This window comes from Salmo salar, chromosome 15 (assembly GCF_965601325.2).
Source record: "Salmo salar chromosome 15, fSalSal1, whole genome shotgun sequence".
Taxonomy (NCBI): domain Eukaryota; kingdom Metazoa; phylum Chordata; class Actinopteri; order Salmoniformes; family Salmonidae; genus Salmo; species Salmo salar.
Genome location: NC_138305.1, coordinates 112,028,731 through 112,051,688, shown reverse-complemented (window position 1 = coordinate 112,051,688; position 22,958 = coordinate 112,028,731). Strand labels below are relative to the sequence as shown.

Genomic DNA, 22,958 nt, shown 5'->3' with positions numbered 1-22,958 from the left:
GCAGCATGCCAGTCTATGGTGTGTACATTAGGGCAGCATGCCAGTCTACGGTGTGTACATTAGGGCAGCATGCCAGTCTACGGTGTGTACATTAGGGCAGCATGCCAGTCTACGGTGTGTACATTAGGGCAGCATGCCAGTCTATGGTGTGTACATTAGGGCAGCATGCCAGTCTATGGTGTGTACATTAGGGCAGCATGCCAGTCTACGGTGTGTACATTAGGGCAGCAGCATGCCAGTCTATGGTGTGTACATTAGGGCAGCATGCCAGTCTACGGTGTGTACATTAGGGCAGCAGCATGCCAGTCTACGGTGTGTACATTAGGGGGCAGCATGCCAGTCTACGGTGTGTACATTAGGGCAGCAGTGCCAGTCTATGGTGTGTACATTAGGGCAGCATGCCAGTCTACGGTGTGTACATTAGGGCAGCATGCCAGTCTATGGTGTGTACATTAGGCGCAGCATGCCAGTCTATGGTGTGTACATTAGGGCAGCAGCATGCCAGTCTATGGTGTGTACATTAGGGCAGCAGCATGCCAGTCTATGGTGTGTACATTAGGGCAGCATGCCAGTCTATGGTGTGTACATTAGGGCAGCAGCATGCCAGTCTATGGTGTGTACATTAGGGCAGCATGCCAGTCTATGGTGTGTACATTAGGGGCAGCATGCCAGTCTATGGTGTGTACATTAGGGCAGCATGCCAGTCTATGGTGTGTACATTAGGGCAGCATGCCAGTCTATGGTGTGTACATTAGGGCAGCATGCCAGTCTATGGTGTGTACATTAGGGCGGCAGCATGCCAGTCTACGGTGTGTACATTAGGGCAGCATGCCAGTCTATGGTGTGTACATTAGGGCGGCATGCCAGTCTACGGTGTGTACATTAGGCGCAGCATGCCAGTCTATGGTGTGTACATTAGGGCAGCAGCTGCCAGTCTACGGTGTGTACATTAGGGCGGCAGCATGCCAGTCTATGGTGTGTACATTAGGGCAGCAGCATGCCAGTCTATGGTGTGTACATTAGGGCAGCATGCCAGTCTATGGTGTGTACATTAGGGCAGCATGCCAGTCTATGGTGTGTACATTAGGGCAGCATGCCAGTCTATGGTGTGTACATTAGGGCAGCAGCATGCCAGTCTACGGTGTGTACATTAGGGTGGCAGCATGCCAGTCTATGGTGTGTACATTAGGTGTGTACATTAGGGTGGCAGCATGCCAGTCTATGGTGTGTACATTAGGGCAGCAGCATGCCAGTCTACGGTGTGTACATTAGGGCAGCAGCATGCCAGTCTATGGTGTGTACATTAGGGCAGCATGCCAGTCTATGGTGTGTACATTAGGGCAGCAGCATGCCAGTCTATGGTGTGTACATTAGGGCGGCAGCATGCCAGTCTATGGTGTGTACATTAAGGCGGCAGCATGCCAGTCTATGGTGTGTACATTAGGGCAGCATGCCAGTCTACGGCGTGTACATTAGGGCAGCATGCCAGTCTACGGTGTGTACATTAGGGCAGCATGCCAGTCTATGGTGTGTACATTAGGGCAGCATGCCAGTCTACGGCGTGTACAAAGTCTACCAAGCACTCTTTCACAGAATCTAAAGATGTGTTTACACCGTCAACCCAATTCTGATCTTTTTAGCCCAATTATTGGCAAAAGATCTGATTGGTCAAAAGACTAATAATTGGACAAAAGACCAATAATTGGTTTACACTGTTTGGTGTAAACACAGCCTAAGTGATTACTAGTCTTTGGTGAAAGCAGAGAGAGAGATCAACAACCATAAAACTTAAGTTTAATACCTTTACAAGTTTTGATACAAATATTCACACCATAAAAAGTAAACCAGTAGTTCTTTACCATAACAAACCGACATTCCCAGTCGAACACAGTAGGTTTCTGGAGCAAAAAAAATGTGTCTTCTATTCAGACAGAGTGGTCCTTGTATGGACCATGTTGTTCCTGTGAAGAACATATAAAATCATTTAATTTTTATTTTTTTTTAAAGTCAAGAGAACAATACACATGAACATAAAAAAGGTGATTGGGTCCACGTTACATTTGAAAACAGATTCTGATTGTGTTCAATGTCCTCATTCCTCACTGACTATCCAGTCCAGTGTATTGATATAATACAAATGGTTCTTACCTACACAGAGCTTCATTCCAACACTACAACTGTCTAGGGAAATATTGGGATGGTATGCCAGCCTGTGAGCACTTTGTTCAGTCAGATGGGGAGAGTAGATAGCAGTGGGCTAGTTCTGTAAAATGGGTTTTAAAAAATATATATAAAAAATGTGCATTTGAATTCACATAAAACCAGAAAACAAAAATATAACTCTGAAAAAATTATAAAACAGAAATATTAAAATAACTGAACTTCGAAGCAGAAAAAAGCAAGTATAACGTCGTTGTTAGTGTGAAAGTTCATCTGAAAAAGGAGATAATAAAAGCAGCAGTATTCTCTACTTTGAAACATCACTTGTGGCCGTTCACAGTTCTTGAAAGACGAACTAGCTAGCTAGCTAGCTAGCTCCATTCTTAAAAAATGTGCAAAAAAAATAATATTCCTGCAACAGGAAGATATCTAAGAAGTTCCATTATAGCTGATGAACTCTTTTTTAATTTTTTTTTTTTAAATGAACAGAGAACGTCCTAACGTTAAGCAGCCATTCCTCCATACACACACTGATATGGTACCAGTCAAAAGTTTGGACACAATTACTCCTTCAAAAAGGGTTTTCCTTTATTTGTACATTTTTCCTACATTGTAGAATAATAGTGAAGACATCAAATCTATGAAATAATACATATTGAATCATGTATTAACCAAGAAAGTGTTAAACTAATTAAAATACATTTTATATATTTGAGATTGTTCAAAGTAGCCACCATTGGCCTTGATCACAGCTTTGCACAATCTTGGCACAATGTAGAACATTTTTTACAAATAAAGGAAAAAGCCTGGAATGAGTCCAAACGGTTGACTGGTACTGTATGTATAACGTTACTAGATGTTAAATGAATGTTAAGCAGGTAATCTTCCATACATACAATGCTACTACTCTGTGTGTGTGTGTGTGTAACGTAGTCTATGAAATACAGTGATGACTGATGAACAAAACTAAAAAAAAAAAAAAAAAAACAATGTTAATAAAAGTACAAATAAAAAATAAAATTTGCTGGTCCAGAAACCGAAAGACAAGTAGTCATGTTGATATCCCAGTTGCCTCGTGGTGAGAACTTTCATTTGTTTTAATGCCAACAACATTAAGTGTCAAATACAGAAGTAAAAAAACAACACTGGTCTGCCTGATCCAATGGTAAACTACCAGTGATGTGTTGGAAGACATTTTTCAGTCATGTCCATAACTAAAAGTCAAAATTCTAGTCATAGAAATACAATGAATAGAATGATTTTCTAGTCATTCTATTTCTAAAACAAAAAGCACCAAATTGAATGTCAACCATACGCAGGCACTTTAGCGTTGGTTGGTGGTGCACCCATCCACGTCCTGGTTCTCCCAAAAACAAAGTCCTGTGCTGGTGAACCATGCTGGTCTGATGAGCAACCTGACCTGGGGTTTTCAGTGAACCACACTCGCATAACAAGTAAACCTGCCCTAGAGTTTTGGCTTGGTGGACTAACACACGTTTAGGATTTAGCTCAGCAGGCTAACACAGTCTTGTCCCGGGGGTTCAAACCCACTCCAGGTCACAACCCTCCAACCTTGTTACACCCACCCATCCTCCCCTAACTCTAGCTCAAATTCCAGTCGCCCTTCCACAAGTTCCAGGTCCTCCTCCTCTTCCTCCTCCTCCTCCTCTTCCACAAGTTCCACTTCCTCCTCCACGATGTTGTCTCTACACCTCTCACACCTCTCTTCCTCCAGGGGGACCAGCAGTTCACAGATGGCCGCTCTCACACAGAGGACAGGCTCCATCACCTACCGGTAAAACGGGACATTGTGAAAAAATAAATAATAATAAATAAAAAAGTTTTGCACAATAACAAGTTAAAAGATGCATTCTAGAGACTTTAGTCTGCTTTTACAAACACCTGAAGATATAGTTTAGAGTGCATTTGTACTTCTTAAATAACATATTGAATGTATTGGAAAAAGGTTATCAAACTGGGACCTGTGCCACTCAGCAGTAAAGAGCTGGATTGGTAAGGGCCAGAGATAGACTAGTGTCCTGTCCAGGGGGTGTCCTGGTACATCAAGCTGTCTCACTACAGAAACAGGAGATAGACTAGTGTCCTGTCCAGGGGGTGTACTGGTACATCAAGCTGTCTCTCTACAGAAACAGGATATAGACTAGTGTCCTGTCCAGGGGGTGTCCTGGTACATCAAGCTGTCTCTCTACAGAAACAGGAGATAGACTAGTGTCCTGTCCAGGGGGTGTCCTGGTACATCAAGCTGCCTCTCTACAGAAACAGAATATAGACTAGTGTCCTGTCCAGGGGGTGTCCTGTACATCAAGCTGTCTCACTACAGAAACAGGAGATAGACTAGTGTCCTGTCCAGGGGGTGTACTGGTACATCAAGCTGCCTCTCTACAGAAACAGAATATAGACTAGTGTCCTGTCCAGGGGGTGTCCTGTACATCAAGCTGTCTCACTACAGAAACAGGAGATAGACTAGTGTCCTGTCCAGGGGGTGTACTGGTACATCAAGCTGTCTCACTACAGAAACAGAATATAGACTAGTGTCCTGTCCAGGGGGTGTACTGGTACATCAAGCTGTCTCTCTACAGAAACAGGATATAGACTAGTGTCCTGTCCAGGGGGTGTCCTGGTACATCAAGCTGTCTCTCTACAGAAACAGGAGATAGACTAGTGTCCTGTCCAGGGGGTGTCCTGGTACATCAAGCTGCCTCTCTACAGAAACAGAATATAGACTAGTGTCCTGTCCAGGGGGTGTCCTGTACATCAAGCTGTCTCTCTAATGAAAAAGGAGATAGACTAGTGTCCTGTCCAGGGGGTGTCCTGGTACATCAAGCTGCCTCACTACAGAAACAGGAGATAGACTAGTGTCCTGTCCAGGGGGTGTCCTGGTACATCAAGCTGTCTCACTACAGAAACAGGAGATAGACTAGTGTCCTGTCCAGGGGGTGTCCTGGTACATCAAGCTGCCTCACTACAGAAACAGGAGATCGACCCATAGAGCAGGAGTCTTTCTGGCTCTTACCTCCATGCCCCTGTCCCCCAGGGCGGGCAGCCTGACTGGGAAGCCAGGGCAGACCATCAGGGTTTCCAGGTCCAGCAGCAGAGTGACCAGCTGGGTGATGGTTCCGAGGCGTGGAGGGTGGACCTCGTACAGGGGGTGGGTCAGAAGCAAGGGCTGGCCCTGTACAGTCACCTGGTTGAAGATGATGCACAATAACAAGCTCAACTCCTCCTTCAGTAGTTCAGAAGCTTAAAAAGGGGAAGTTCAGTATTTTACAATAATGTTAGATGGTTCCTCAACCTAAAAAGTACTCTATGGGGCTTGGACAAAGTGTAATCCATGCTTTGGGTTTTTTTTTAATGTAAAACGGACACTTCAAACTTACGAGGAACATTCTAACATTAAGTTGTAAAATACTTTGGGAGGTGAGGCTTTGGGTGCTGTAGGCCCAAAAGGAAACTTACGAGGAACATTCTAACATTAAGTTGTAAAATACTTTGGGAGGTGAGGCTTTGGGTGCTGTAGGCCCAAAAGGAAACTTACGAGGAACATTCTAACATTAAGTTGTAAAATACTTTGGGAGGTGAGGCTTTGGGTGCTGTAGGCCCAAAAGGAAACTTACGAGGAACATTCTAACATTAAGTTGTAAAATACTTTGGGAGGTGAGGCTTTGGGTGCTGTAGGCCCAAAAGGAAACTTACGAGGAACATTCTAACATTAAGTTGTAAAATACTTTGGGAGGTGAGGGTTTGGGTGCTGTAGGCCCAAAAGGAAACTTACGAGGAACATTCTAACATTAAGTTGTAAAATACTTTGGGAGGTGAGGCTTTGGGTGCTGTAGGCCCAAAAGGAAACTTACGAGGAACATTCTAACATTAAGTTGTAAAATACTTTGGGAGGTGAGGCTTTGGGTGCTGTAGGCCCAAAAGGAAACTTACGAGGAACATTCTAACATTAAGTTGTAAAATACTTTGGGAGGTGAGGCTTTGGGTGCTGTAGGCCCAAAAGGAAACTCGGACTGATACAAAAAGGAGGCGTCACAGTTACAGATGGCATTTCTACCCTAAAGCCTTTATCAAGTAACGAGAACAAAAGGACTAGTCAAAAGTAGTGCATTCATTTAGGGAATTTAGGGTGCCATTTGGAACACAGCCTAAGTTGAATTGAACTTGTGCTGGAAGTCTTGTCTTTCCCCTTACCTGGAAGCAGAAGCCCGGTAGGATCTGGAGAACTGTGTCAGCCATGGTGGAGAGTTTAGAGCACTGGAGGAGTTGTAATAGAGGACCCCTTGCCATGACCCCTACCCAGTGGGCTGGTAGCACCGTGCGGCGCAGGGCCCTCAGGAACCCAAACAGAGCTGCTTCCCTATCGTCACGACAGGACTCGCTGCCGTCAGCCAGACTGAAGGTCTCTGTGATCTAGAGGGAGGGTGTGGGGAGAGAGAGAGAGAGAGAGAGAGAAATGACAGAGATGAATGTATGGAGAGATCAAAACACTTGATCCGAGGTTAATTTAGTTTGCCCTGTACAGATAACCAATCCAGTAATGTCCATGCTAGATAGAGAGAGAGAGAGATAACCAATCCAGTAATGTCCATGCTAGATAGATAGAGAGAGAGATAACCAATCCAGTAATGTCCATGCTAGATAGAGAGAGAGAGAGATAACCAATCCAGTAGTGTCCATGCTAGATAGATAGAGAGAGAGATAACCAATCCAGTAATGTCCATGCTAGATAGAGAGAGAGAGAGATAACCAATCCAGTAATGTCCATGCTAGATAGAGAGAGAGAGAGATAACCAATCCAGTAATGTCCATGCTAGATAGAGAGAGAGAGAGATAACCAATCCAGTAATGTCCATGCTAGATAGAGAGAGAGAGAGATAACCAATCCAGTAATGTCCATGCTAGATAGAGAGAGAGAGATAACCAATCCAGTAATGTCCATGCTAGATAGAGAGAGAGAGAGAGATAACCAATCCAATAATGTCCATGCTAGATAGAGAGAGAGAGAGATAACCAATCCAGTAATGTCCATGCTAGATAGAGTGAGAGAGAGAACCAATCCAGTAATGTCCATGCTAGATAGAGTGAGAGAGAACCAATCCAGTAATGTCCATGCTAGATAGAGAGAGAGAGAGATAACCAATCCAGTAATGTCCATGCTAGATAGAGAGAGAGAGAGATAACCAATCCAGTAATGTCCATGCTAGATAGAGAGAGAGAGAGATAACCAATCCAGTAATGTCCATGCTAGATAGAGAGAGAGAGAGAGAGATAACCAATCCAGTAATGTCCATGCTAGATAGAGAGAGTGAGTGAGATAACCAATCCAGTAATGTCCATGCTAGATAGAGAGAGAGAGAGATAACCAATCCAATAATGTCCATGCTAGATAGAGAGAGAGAGAGATAACCAATCCAGTAATGTCCATGCTAGATAGAGTGAGAGAGAACCAATCCAGTAATGTCCATGCTAGATAGAGAGAGAGAGAGATAACCAATCCAGTAATGTCCATGCTAGATAGAGAGAGAGAGAGATAACCAATCCAGTAATGTCCATGCTAGATAGAGAGAGAGAGAGAGAGATAACCAATCCAGTAATGTCCATGCTAGATAGAGAGAGTGAGATAACCAATCCAGTAATGTCCATGCTAGATAGAGAGAGAGAGAGAGAGATAACCAATCCAGTAATGTCCATGCTAGATAGAGAGAGAGAGAGATAACCAATCCAGTAATGTCCATGCTAGATAGAGAGAGAGAGAGATAACCAATCCAGTAATGTCCATGCTAGATAGAGAGAGAGAGAGAGATAACCAATCCAGTAATGTCCATGCTAGATAGAGAGAGAGAGAGATAACCAATCCAGTAATGTCCATGCTAGATAGAGAGAGTGAGATAACCAATCCAGTAATGTCCATGCTAGATAGAGAGAGATAACCAATCCAGTAATGTCCATGCTAGATAGAGAGAGAGAGATAACCAATCCAGTAATGTCCATGCTAGATAGAGAGAGATAACCAATCCAGCCATGCAGATGGGGGGGTCCATCCGCCTGCAGATAGAGAGAGAGAGAGATAACCAATCCAATAATGTCCATGCTAGATAGAGAGAGAGAGAGATAACCAATCCAGTAATGTCCATGCTAGATAGAGAGAGAGAGAGAGTAACCAATCCAGTAATGTCCATGCTAGATAGAGAGAGAGAGAGATAACCAATCCAATAATGTCCATGCTAGATAGAGAGAGAGAGAGATAACCAATCCAGTAATGTCCATGCTAGATAGAGAGAGAGAGATAACCAATCCAGTAATGTCCATGCTAGATAGAGAGAGAGAGAGATAACCAATCCAGTAATGTCCATGCTAGATAGAGAGAGAGAGATAACCAATCCAGTAATGTCCATGCTAGATAGAGAGAGATAACCATCCAGTAATGTCCATGCTAGATAGAGAGAGATAACCAATCCAGTAATGTCCATGCTAGATAGAGAGAGATAACCAATCCAGTAATGTCCATGCTAGATAGAGAGAGATAACCAATCCAGTAATGTCCATGCTAGATAGAGAGATAACCAATCCAATAATGTCCATGCTAGATAGAGAGAGATAAACAATCCAGTAATGTCCATGCTAGATAGAGAGAGATAACCAATCCAATAATGTCCATGCTAGATAGAGAGAGAGAGAGATAACCAATCCAGTAATGTCCATGCTAGATAGAGAGAGAGAGATAACCAATCCAGTAATGTCCATGCTAGATAGAGAGAGAGAGAGATAACCAATCCAGTAATGTCCATGCTAGATAGAGAGAGAGATAACCAATCCAATAATGTCCATGCTAGATAGAGAGAGAGAGAGATAACCAATCCAGTAATGTCCATGCTAGATAGAGAGAGATAACCAATCCAGTAATGTCCATGCTAGATAGAGAGAGATAACCAATCCAATAATGTCCATGCTAGATAGAGAGAGATAACCAATCCAATAATGTCCATGCTAGATAGAGAGAGATAACCAATCCAATAATGTCCATGCTAGATAGAGAGAGATAACCAATCCAGTAATGTCCATGCTAGATAGAGAGAGAGATAACCAATCCAATAATGTCCATGCTAGATAGAGATAGAGAGATAACCAATCCAATAATGTCCATGCTAGATAGAGAGAGAGAGATAACCAATCCAGTAATGTCCATGCTAGATAGAGAGAGAGAGAGATAACCAATCCAGTAATGTCCATGCTAGATAGAGAGAGAGAGAGATAACCAATCCAGTAATGTCCATGCTAGATAGAGAGAGAGATAACCAATCCAATAATGTCCATGCTAGATAGAGAGAGAGAGAGATAACCAATCCAGTAATGTCCATGCTAGATAGAGAGAGAGAGAGATAACCAATCCAGTAATGTCCATGCTAGATAGAGAGATAACAAGGGAGAGATAAAAAAAAATAAAAAAAGAGAGCGATTGATGGACAGCTCACCTCTGGAGTGACATCATCAGGAGTGACATCACGGATGACCTCGGTGGTCAACCTGGGCATGACCGTCGACCCCGTGACCTCTGGCAGGTCTGGTGTTCCGAGTTGAATGACGGTTCGAGGTATCTCGGCGTAGAGCTCTACCAGTTGTTCCTCCTCAGTGTAGTCTAGTGTGTCTGGCTCTGTCCTGCTCGTAGTGTACGGCGAGGAGGGCTCAGTAAGGGGTTGGTGCAGAGGCGGACGTAGTTGCTTCACAGCTGATGGTTCAGATGTCATGTAGTTAAGTGATGGGGGTTCAACTGCAGGTTCCAGGACTGCGGAGGCCTTGGGAGAAATCGAATAGCTGGTTTAACTAAACCTACAGACTGGCTGGTTTAACTAAACCTACGGACTGGCTGGTTTAACTAAACCTACGGACTGGCTGGTTTAACTAAACCTACGGACTGGCTGGTTTTAACTAAACCTACGCACTAGCTGGTTTAACTAAACCTACGGACTGGCTGGTTTTAACTAAACCTACGGACTAGCTGGTTTAACTAAACCTACGGACTAGCTGGTTTAACTAAACCTACAGACTGGCTGGTTTTAACTAAACCTACAGACTAGCTGGTTTAACTAAACCTACGGACTGGCTGGTTTTAACTAAACCTACGGACTGGCTGGTTTTAACTAAACCTACGCACTAGCTGGTTTAACTAAACCTACGGACTGGCTGGTTTTAACTAAACCTACGGACTAGCTGGTTTAACTAAACCTACGGACTAGCTGGTTTAACTAAACCTACAGACTGGCTGGTTTTAACTAAACCTACGGACTAGCTGGTTTAACTAAACCTACAGACTGGCTGGTTTAACTAAACCTACAGACTGGCTGGTTTAACTAAACCTACAGACTGGCTGGTTTAACTAAACCTACAGACTGGCTGGTTTTAACTAAACCTACGGACTGGCTGGTTTAACTAAACCTACAGACTGGCTGGTTTTAACTAAACCTACGCAGTAGCTGGTTTAACTAAACCTACGGACTGGCTGGTTTAACTAAACCTACGGACTGGCTGGTTTTAACTAAACCTACGCACTAGCTGGTTTTAACTAAACCTACGGACTGGCTGGTTTTAACTAAACCTACGGACTAGCTGGTTTAACTAAACCTACGGACTGGCTGGTTTTAACTAAACCTACAGACTGGCTGGTTTTAACTAAACCTACAGACTGGCTGGTTTTAACTAAACCTACAGACTGGCTGGTTTTAACTAAACCTACAGACTGGCTGGTTTAAACTAAACCTACGGACTGGCTGGTTTAAACTAAACCTACAGACTGGCTGGTTTAAACTAAACCTACAGACTGGCTGGTTTTAACTAAACCTACGCAGTAGCTGGTTTAACTAAACCTACGGACTGGCTGGTTTTAACTAAACCTACGCACTAGCTGGTTTAACTAAACCTACAGACTGGCTGGTTTTAACTAAACCTACGGACTAGCTGGTTTAACTAAACCTACAGACTGGCTGGTTTAACTAAACCTACAGACTGGCTGGTTTTAACTAAACCTACGCACTAGCTGGTTTAACTAAACCTACGGACTGGCTGGTTTTAACTAAACCTACGGACTAGCTGGTTTAACTAAACCTACAGACTGGCTGGTTTAACTAAACCTACAGACTGGCTAGTTTAACTAAACCTACAGACTGGCTGGTTTTAACTAAACCTACAGACTGGCTGGTTTTAACTAAACCTACGGACTGGCTGGTTTTAACTAAACCTACGGACTGGCTGGTTTTAACTAAACCTACGGACTGGCTGGTTTAACTAAACCTACAGACTGGCTGGTTTAACTAAACCTACAGACTGGCTGGTTTAACTAAACCTACAGACTGGCTGGTTTAACTAAACCTACAGACTGGCTGGTTTAACTAAACCTACAGACTGGCTGGTTTAACTAAACCTACAGACTGGCTGGTTTTAACTAAACCTACAGACTGGCTGGTTTAACTAAACCTACGCACTGGCTGGTTTAACTAAACCTACGGACTGGCTGGTTTTAACTAAACCTACGCACTAGCTGGTTTTAACTAAACCTACGCACTAGCTGGTTTTAACTAAACCTACAGACTGGCTGGTTATATGCACCAAGCTGGGACAATGCAATAGATTTCCAGTGAAAAGTCCCATTCGGCACCAGCTAGCTAATTTGTGAATACGGTTCATGATGTGTGTGTGTGTGACTCACTACCTGAGAAGCGAGGCTGGGACCAGGGATGATGGTAATTTGGTTGCCGTTCATCCTGATGAACTGGAGGTTGCCATGGTCGCTCTGGTAACAGCTCTGGGGGTAGGGCTGGGGATAGGGGCAGGGATTTTAATACAATTATACTATAGATGCATTATGGGTAATTGAAATTGGTGTGACGCATGCTGAGTACGGAACGAGGGAGTTTGTTGTTTTGAAAGTCTCTGGCGGAAAAAAGTGTTCCATTGAAAAAGTTTGGTTACTAGCGACCCGGTTAGCCTCAATTGCTGGGACCGCTATATCTGTCCAGAGATCCTGTCATCTAATACTTTGAAGAGCTGCTTTTTATAGCAGCTAGCCTAGCTGCTAACTAGATATCAAGCTAGCAAGGTTTCCTTGACAGCTTGAACACAACCTGCAACACGTTTAGAACCTTGTGGGCCTGCGGAATGTCCCGGGCTTGTGGCTGTCTAAATCCCTGCTGCTGGCGTTTCCATCAGTCCTGCGACCTGCCCTTGCCTGGAATTGCATGGAGTACCAGCGATAGCCTACCGTAACATCCAAAACTAAAAGGTGGGAGTAATGGAGAGATTCTTGATCACAGGTGGGGGAAAAAAAATAATACAAAAATGGGGGAAAAAAAGTGTTCTACAAGCAGTTGTTACAACCCATATTACCAGTCTGTTCAACCTCTTTCGGGGGTAAGGGTCATCCCCCTCTTCAAAGGGGGTGACACTCTAGACCCAAACTGTTATAGACCTATATCCATCATGCCCTGCCTTTCTAAAACCTTAGAAAGTCAAGTTAACAAAACAGATCACCGACTATTTCGAATCCCACCGTACCTACTCCGCTGTGCAATCCGATTTTTCGAGCTGGTCATGGGTGCACCTCAGCCATGCTCAAGGTCCTAAACGACATCATAACCGCCATCGATATGAGACATTACTGTGCAGCCGTATTCATCGACCTGGCCAAGGCTTTCGACTCTTGTCAATCACCGTATTCTTATCGGCAGACTCAACAGCCTTGGTTTCTCAAATGACTGCCTCGCCTGGTTCACCAACTACTTCTCTGATAGAGTTCAGTGTGTCAAATCAGAGGGCCTGTTGTCCGGGCCTCTGGCAGTCTCTATGGGGGTGCCACAGGGTTCAATTCTCGAGCCGACTCTTTTCTCTGTATACATCAACGATGTCGCTCTCGCTGCTGGTGATTCTCTGATCCACCTCTACGCAGACGACACCATTCTGAATACTTCTGGCCCTTCCTTGGACACTGTGTTAACTAACCTCCAGACGAGTTTCAATGCCATACAACTCTCCTTCCGTGGCCTCCAACTGCTCTTAAACGCTAGTAAAACCAAATGCATGCTCTTCAACCGTTCGCTGCCCGCACCCACCCGCCTAGCATCACTACTCTGGACGGTTCTGAATTTGTGGACAACTACAAATACCTAGGTGTCTGGTTAGACTGTAAACTCTCCTTCCAGACTCATATTAAACATCTCCAATCCAAAATTAAATCTAGAATCGGCTTCCTATTTCGCAGCAAAGCCTCCTTCACTCACGCCGCCAAACACACCCTCGTAAAACTGACCATCCTACCGATCCTCGAGGATGTAATTTATGAAATAGCCTCCAATACTCTACTCAGCAAACTGGATGCAGTCCATCACAGTACCATCCGTTTTGTCACCAAAGCACCTTACACCACCCACCACTGCGACCTGTATGCTCTAGTCGCCAGACCCACTGGCTACAGGTCATCTATAAGCCTATGCTAGGTAAAGCTCAGCCTTATCTCAGCTCACTGGTCACGATAACAACACCCACCCGTAGCACACGCTCCAGCAGGTATATCTCACTGGTCATCCCAAAAGCCAACACCTCCTTTGGCCGCCTTTCCTTCCAGTTCTCTGCTGCCAATGACTGGAACGAATTGCAAAAATCGCTGAAGCTGCAGACTTATATTTCCCTCACTAACTTTAAACATCAGCTATCTGAGCAGCTAACCAATTGCTGCAGCTGTACATAGTCCATCTGTAAACAGCCCACCCAATCTACCTACCTCATCCCCATATTGTTTTTATTTACTTTTCTGCTCTTTTGCACATCATCATCTGCTCATCTATCACTCCAGTGTTAATCTGCTAAATTGTAATTACTTCGCTACTATGGCCTATTTATTGCCTTACCTCCTCATGCCATTTGCACACACTGTATATAGACTTTCTTTTTTTTGTTTATTCCATGTGTAACTCTGTATTGTTGTTTGTGTCACACTGCTTTGCTTTATCTTGGCCAGGTCGCAGTTGTAAATGAGAACTTGTTCTCAACTAGCCTACCTGGTTAAATAAAAGGTGAAATAAAAATAAATTAAAAGACTTACATTTTAGCAGATGCTCTTATCAAGAGCGAATTACATGAGCAATTAGGGATAAGTGCAAAGCTGTCAAGGCAAAGGGTAGCTACCTTGAAGAATCTCCAATATATTTTGATTTGTTTAACACTTTTTCGGTTACTACATGATTCCATATGTGTTATTTCATAGTTGTGATGTCTTCACTATTATTCTACAATGTAAAAAATAAAGAAAAACCCTGGAATGATTAGGTGTGTCCAAACTTTTGACTGGTACTGTAGGTACGCCAACCTTGTAGCATCATACCCAAGAAGACTCGAGGCTGTAATCGCTGCCAAAAGGTGCTTCAACAAAGTACTGAGTAAAAGGTCTGAATACTTATGTAAATGTGATATTTCAGTTGTTTTTTGTATTGCGATGTCATTATGGGGTATTGCGATGTCATTATGGTGTATTGCGATGTCATTATGGGGTATTGCGATGTCATTATGGGGTATTGCGATGTCATTATGGTGTATTGCGATGTCATTATGGGGTATTGCGATGTCATTATGGGGTATTGCGTGTAGATTGATGAGGGAAAAAAAACATTTTAATCCATTTTAGAATAAAAATGTTACCTAACAAAATGTGTAAAGTCAAGGGGTCAAAATCATTTCCGAATGCAGTGTGTACGTACAGTTGAAGTCGGAAGTTTACATACACCTTAGCCAAATACATTTAAAACTCAGTTTCTCACAATTCCTGACATTTAATCCTAGTAAAAATCCCCTGTCTTAGGTCAGTTAGGATCACCACTTTATTTTAAGAATGTGAAATGTCAGAATAATAATAGTAGAGAGAATTATTAATTTCAGCTTTTATTTATTTCATCACAATTCCAGTGGGTCAGAAGTTTTCATACGCTCAATTATTATTTGGTAGCATTGCCTTTAAATTGTTTAACTTGGGTCAAATGTTTCGGGTAGCCTGTTGTTCTGGGATTGATTTGTACTTTTCGCACCAAAGTACGTTAATCTCTAGGAGACAGAACGCATCTCCTTCCTGAGCGGTATGACGGCTGTGTGGTCCCATGGTGTTTATACTTGCGTACTATTGTTTGTACAGATGAACGTGGTACCTTCAGGCATTTGGAAATTGCTCCCAAGGATGAACCAGACTTGTGGAGGTCTACAATTCTTTTTCTGAGGTCTTGGCTGATTTCTTTTGATTTCTCCCATGATGTCAAGCAAAGAGGCACTGAGTTTGAAGGTAGGCCTTGAAATACATCCACAGGTACACCTCCAATTGACTCAAATGAGGTCAATTAGCCTATCAGAAGCTTCTAAAGCCATGACAACATTTTCTGGAATTTTCCGAGCTGGTTAAAGGCACAGTCAACTTAGTGTATGTAAACTTCTGACCCACTGGAATTGTGATACAGTGAATTATAAGTGAAAATAATCTGTCTGTAAACAATTGTTGGAAAAATTACTTGTGTCATGCACAAAGTAGATGTCCTAACAGACTTGCCAAAACTACAGTTTGATAACAAGAAATTTGTGGAGAGGTTGAAAAACGAGTTTAAATGACTCCAACCTAAGTGTATGTAAACTTCCGACTTCAACTGTACATTTGTATGCGTTGTTGGTCTTTACCTGGACACAGCTGCTGGGGTAAGGTTCATCTGACCCAGACACACCACTACTGGGGTTCACAGGCATATAGGATGGAGACATCTAGAACCAGAGGAAGATAAAGAAACATCACATTGTGCCGTGGATAACAAATTCTGCGGCCCACCTAAAATGTCCTTATTCATTTATACACTTTACATTTTAGTCATTTAGCAGACACTCTTATCCAGAGCGACTTACAGTAGTGAATGCATACATTTATTTATATTTTTTTGTACTGGCCCCCCGTGGGAATCGAACCCACAACCCTGGCATTGCAAACACCATGCTCTACCAACTGAGCCACACAGGGAATGACCTCCATCTCATCTGATCCATACTGCAAATCATCCACTTTATGTGACATAAAAAAAATAAAAAAATAACATAATAATTTTATATAAAAAAAATATAATAAAAATAGGAGTTGTTTGAACTATTTTAATAGTTGGACAGATCCTTACTCATGATAATGTGTGTACACCTTGAAGAGCGTTCCGCATAGACAAAAATAAAAGCTCCAGTAAAATAGATGTTTAGTTTTGAACAGTTTGAGACAAGATGATTTTCTGCATTGTAAAAAAGTGTAACCATGGACACAAAGCAACGCTCCGTTTGTTTCTACGGCAGAGGCTGTAGTACAGCTAAGCCTAAAAATCTGACTTGTTGTTGTCACCTTTGTTCCTCAAATGATCCAAATGTAACAGCAGCCTGAGCACACTGGACGCTGACACAGCGATACAGATGGAACCATATGCCATTCAATGTATTATCTGACCTAATGCTCCCGAGTCTTAATTATATGTGTATTCCCACCGGTTACATTTACAAGTGAGCGTTCAAAAAAATGATCACGATTAAGAAAAAAAGTTACTCCAGGGCCCACCCGAGAGAGCTCCTCCCCTCCAAAGCCCACCCGAGAGAGCTCCTCCCCTCCAGGGCCCACCCGAGAGAGAGCTCCTCCCCTCCAGGGCCCACCCGAGAGAGAGCTCCTCCCCTCCAGGGCCCACCCGAGAGAGAGCTCCTCCCCTCCAGGGCCCACCCGAGAGAGAGCTCCTCCCCTCCAGGGCCCACCCGAGAGAGAGCTCCTCCCCTCCAGGGCCCACCCGAGAGAGAGCTCCTCCCCTCCAGGGCCCACCCGAGAGAGCTCCTCCCCTCCAGGGCCCACCCGAGAGAGCTCCTCCCCTCCAGGGCCCACCCGAGAGAGAGCTCCTCCCCTCCAGGGCCCACCCGAGAGAGAGCTCCTCCCCTCCAGGGCCCACCCGAGAGAGAGCTCCTCCCCTCCAGGGCCCACCCGAGAGAGAGCTCCTCCCCTCCAGGGCCCACCCGAGAGAGAGCTCCTCCCCTCCAGGGCCCACCCGAGAGAGAGCTCCTCCCCTCCAGGGCCCACCCGAGAGAGAGCTCCTCCCCTCCAGGGCCCACCCGAGAGAGAGCTCCTCCCCTCCAGGGCCCACCCGAGAGAGAGCTCCTCCCCTCCAGGGCCCACCCGAGAGAGAGCTCCTCCCCTCCAGGGCCCACCCGAGAGAGAGCTCCTCCCCTCCAGGGCCCACCCGAGAGAGAGCTCCTCCCCTCCAGGGCCCACCCGAGAGAGCTCCTCCCCTCCAGGGCCCACCCGAGAGAGCTCCTCCCCTCCAGGGCCCACCCGAGAGAGCTCCTCCCCTCCAGGGCCCACCGCTTGGGAACCAGTGATATAGAGAACCATGTAGAACAGTGATTCTCGGGGACTCCCAGACGTTTCACAATTGACCTACTATCTTTACCTAATAATTAGTTCAAATCAGGTGTGAAAGTTCTTGAATAGTTCAGGTACATGGAACGGCTGGGGATCCCCGACGAGAGGTTTGAAAACCCCTGATCTAGAACAGCGGTCTCAAACTGGCGGCCCACGGGCCAGATGGGGCTTGTAAGCCGATTTAACGTGCCCCGTTTACATTTAAGTCTTTTAGCAGACGCTCTTATCCAGAGCGACTTACAAATTGGTGCATTCACCTTATGATATCCAGTGGAACAACCACTTTACAATAGTACATCTATATATTTTTTTGGGGGGGGTTAGAAGGATTAAGGAATACCTGGGATAGGATAAAGTAAAGAGGTTGGGTTTAGGACAGAACAAAGATATGGGTGTGTGTCCCAATAAGCTCTCCTTCCTCCTGAAGTGTGCACTCGTTCACTACTACCCTAAATGTAAAATTATTGGATAGGTATAGGCATGGGCTAGTGGGGGGGTGGGTTCCATATACCAACCATTTCCTTTCAAATCCATGAAGGAAAGTGCACACTTCAGGAGAAAGGAGAGGTTATTGGGACTCAACCACAGAGACCGTCAGAGAGAGCTTACCTGAGGTATTTGTTCAGGCACATCGTCGTCGTCGTCGTACTCCTGAAGTTCCGCCCATCTCTCTCCGTCCTCTCCCCCAGGGCTGTACTCCAACGACTGGGAGGCAACGGTGTACACCGGTTCCTCTTCCTCCTCAGTCTCGTCAGTCTCTGTCGTATCACTCGAGGGGACCTGGCTCCATACTCGTCTCCTCCGTTTGGTGAAGTGTTTAGGGGGCCGACCGCGTCCCCTCCCTGTCCCAACTTTTGATCCGCTTCCTGGTTTTATCATATGCCATTTTGAAAGTGTCCTTCCTAATAGTACATATCCTGCTCCATGTCCTACTACAGTTCCTGGTGAAATAGGAACACTTCCTGGAAGTACACTTCCTAGTCCAATGGGAACACTCTGGCCACCTGGGTCTTCTGTCAGGTGATTCTTAAAGAAGCTTCCCATTAAGTCCCTTTTGGTGGGCTGGAGGGAGAAGGCTTTAATTACAAATACATACATACATACATACATACATACATACATACATACATACATACATACATACATACATACATACATACATACATACATACATACATACATACATACATACATACATACATACATACATACATACATACATACATACATACATACATACATACATAACGCCTATAAGAGGCATTTAAGAGTTTGTGTGTGTGTGTGAAATACAATTTAAATAGTCTATGAAAAACAATGTCACAAGATTTAGCTAAATAATCTAACACAAATTGAAAACACATTCCTCTTAACCACCACATACCATAAAGAACCACATACCATAAAGAACCACATACCATAAAGAACCCCGCCACTACCAGCCCTCCTAAAGCCCTACCGCCGCAACCGCCCTCCTGCCACATACCAGCCCGTCCTAGCCCCGTTGGAGGGTCATCCTAGGGAGCAACTAGTTTTTCAACCACTCCACAAATGTCTTGTTAACAAATTATAGTTTTGGCGAGTCAGTTAGGATATCTACTTTGTGCATGACACAAGTAATTTTTCCAACAATTGTTGACAGACAGATTATCTCAATTATAATTCACTGTATCACAATTTCAGTGGGTCAGAAGTTTACATACACTAAGTTGACTGTGCCTTTAAACCGCTTGGAAAATTCCAGAAAATGATGTCATGGCTTTAGAAGCTTCTGATAGGCTAATTGACCTCATTTGAGTCAATTGGAGGTGTACCTGTGGATGTATTTCAAGGCCTACCTTCAAACTCAGTGCCTCTTTGCTTGACATCATGGGAAAATCAAAAGAAATCAGCCAAGACCTCAGAAAAAAATTGTAGACCTCCACAAGTCTGGTTCATCCTTGGGAGCAATTTCCAAACGCCTGAAGGTACCACGTTCATCTGTACAAACAATAGTACGCAAGTATAAACACCATGGGACCACGCAGCCGTCATACCACTCAGGAAGGAGACGCATTCTGTCTCCTAGAGATGAACGTACTTTGGTGTGAAAAGTACAAATCAATCCCAGAACAACAGCAAAGGACCTTGTGAAGATGCTGGAGGAAACAGGTACAAAAGTATCTATATCCACAGTAAACTGCACATGGGGACAAAGATCGTACTTTTTGGAGAAATGTCCTCTGGTCTGATGAAACAAAAATAGAACTGTTTGGCCATAATGACCATCGTTATGTTTGGAGGAAAAAGGGGGAGGCTTGCAAGCCGAAGAACACCATCCCAACCGTGAAGCACGGGGGTGGCAGCATCATGTTGTGTGGGGTGCTTTGCTGCTGGAGGGACTGGTGCACTTCACAAAATAGATGGCATCATGAGGGTGGAAAATTATGTGGATATATTGAAGCAACATCTCAAGACATCAGTCAGGAAGTTAAATCTTGGTCGCAAATGGGTCTTCCAAATGGACAATGACCCCAAGCATACTTCCAAAGTTGTGGCAAAATGGCTTAAAGACAACAAAGTCAAGGTATTGGAGTGGCCATCACAAAGCCCTGACCTCAATCCTACTGACCATTTGTGGGCAGAACTGAAAAAGCGTGTGCGAGCAAGGAGGCCTACAAACCTGACTCAGTTACACCAGCTTTGTCAGGAGGAATGGGCCAAAATTCACCCAACTTATTGTGGGAAGCTTGTGGAAGGCTACCTGAAATGTTTGACCCAAGTTAAACAATTTAAAGGCAATGCTACCAAATAATAATTGAGTGTATGTAAACTGCTGACCCACTGGGAATGTGATGAAAGAAATAAAAGCTGAAATAAAATAATTCTCTACTATTATTCTGACATTTCACATTCTTAAAATAAAGTGGTGATCCTAACTGACCTAACACAGGGGATTTTTACTAGGATTAAATGTCAGGAATTGTGAAAAACTGAGTTGAAATGTATTTGGCTAAGGTGTATGTAAACTTCCGACTTCAACTGTACCATATAGAACCATATATCATAACCATATACCATAAAGAACCATATGTTTAGGTACCATAACCATATGTGCCATAAAGAACCATACACCAGAACCATATGTACCATAAAGAACCATACACCAGAACCATAAAGAGCCATACACCAGAACCATATGTACCATAAAGAGCCATACACCAGAGCCATACACCAGAACCATATGTACCATAAAGAACCATACACCAGAACCATATGTACCATAAAGAACCATACACCAGAACCATATGTACCATAAAGAGCCATACACCAGAACCATATGTACCATAAAGAGCCATACACCAGAGCCATACACCAGAACCATATGTGCCATAAAGAACCATACACCAGAACCATATGTACCATAAAGAGCCATACACCAGAACCATATGTACCATAAAGAGCCATACACCAGAGCCATACACCAGAACCATATGTGCCATAAAGAACCATACACCAGAACCATATGTACCATAAAGAGCCATACACCAGAACCATATGTACCATAAAGAACCATACACCAGAACCATAAAGAGCCATACACCAGAACCATATGTACCATAAAGAACCATACACCAGAACCATATGTACCATAAAGAACCATACACCAGAACCATATGTACCATAAAGAGCCATACACCAGAGCCATACACCAGAACCATATGTGCCATAAAGAACCATACACCAGAACCATATGTACCATAAAGAGCCATACACCAGAACCATATGTACCATAAAGAGCCATACACCAGAACCATAAAGAGCCATACACCAGAACCATATGTACCATAAAGAACCATACACCAGAACCATATGTACCATAAAGAACCATACACCAGAACCATATGTACCATAAAGAGCCATACACCAGAACCATATGTACCATAAAGAGCCATACACCAGAACCATATGTACCATAAAGAACCATACACCAGAACCATATGTACCATAAAGAGCCATACACCAGAACCATACACCAGAACCATATGTGCCATAAAGAGCCATACACCAGAACCATATGTACCATAAAGAGCCATACACCAGAACCATATGTACCATAAAGAGCCATACACCAGAGCCATACACCAGAACCATATGTACCATAAAGAGCCATACACCAGAACCATATGTACCATAAAGAGCCATACACCAGAACCATATGTACCATAAAGAGCCATACACCAGAACCATATGTACCATAAAGAGCCATACACCAGAACCATATGTACCATAAAGAACCATACACCAGAACCATATGTACCATAAAGAGCCATACACCAGAACCATACACCAGAACCATATGTGCCATAAAGAGCCATACACCAGAACCATATGTACCATAAAGAGCCATACACCAGAACCATATGTACCATAAAGAGCCATACACCAGAGCCATACACCAGAACCATATGTACCATAAAGAGCCATACACCAGAACCATATGTACCATAAAGAGCCATACACCAGAACCATATGTACCATAAAGAGCCATACACCAGAACCATATGTACCATAAAGAGCCATACACCAGAACCATATGTACCATAAAGAGCCATACACCAGAACCATATGTACCATAAAGAGCCATACACCAGAGCCATACACCAGAACCATATGTACCATAAAGAGCCATACACCAGAGCCATACACCAGAACCATATGTGCCATAAAGAGCCATACACCAGAACCATATGTACCATAAAGAGCCATACACCAGAGCCATACACCAGAACCATATGTACCATAAAGAGCCATACACCAGAACCATATGTACCATAAAGAGCCATACACCAGAACCATATGTGCCATAAAGAGCCATACACCAGAACCATACACCAGAACCATATGTACCATAAAGAGCCATACACCAGAACCATATGTACCATAAAGAGCCATACACCAGAGCCATACACCAGAACCATATGTACCATAAAGAGCCATACACCAGAGCCATACACCAGAACCATATGTACCATAAAGAGCCATACACCAGAGCCATACACCAGAACCATATGTGCCATAAAGAGCCATACACCAGAACCATATGTACCATAAAGAGCCATACACTAGAGCCATACACCAGAACCATATGTACCATAAAGAGCCATACACCAGAACCATATGTACCATAAAGAGCCATACACCAGAACCATATGTGCCATAAAGAGCCATACACCAGAACCATACACCAGAACCATATGTACCATAAAGAGCCATACACCAGAACCATATGTACCATAAAGAGCCATACACCAGAATCAATCAATCAATCAATCAAATGTATTTATAA

General features: G+C 43.8%; 1 protein-coding gene across 5 annotated transcripts in view; it reads right to left on the bottom strand.

The window, feature by feature from the left end:
• Nucleotides 1–1,777: 1,777 nt before the first annotated feature.
• Nucleotides 1,778–22,958, bottom strand: part of mbd1a (methyl-CpG binding domain protein 1a) — a 49,351-nt gene continuing 28,170 nt past the window's right edge. For all 5 annotated transcript variants that reach the window (XM_045696543.2, XM_045696550.2, XM_045696546.2 and 2 more), the window contains 7 exons: nucleotides 18,239–18,691; nucleotides 15,880–15,960; nucleotides 11,885–11,989; nucleotides 9,654–9,974; nucleotides 6,373–6,591; nucleotides 5,195–5,365; nucleotides 1,778–3,949 (listed from right to left, as the gene is read on the bottom strand). In XM_045696543.2, coding sequence (XP_045552499.1) covers nucleotides 3,737–3,949; nucleotides 5,195–5,365; nucleotides 6,373–6,591; nucleotides 9,654–9,974; nucleotides 11,885–11,989; nucleotides 15,880–15,960; nucleotides 18,239–18,691 — 1,563 coding nt within the window. In that variant the 3' untranslated portion in view covers nucleotides 1,778–3,736. The remainder of the gene's footprint in view (nucleotides 3,950–5,194; nucleotides 5,366–6,372; nucleotides 6,592–9,653; nucleotides 9,975–11,884; nucleotides 11,990–15,879; nucleotides 15,961–18,238; nucleotides 18,692–22,958) is intronic.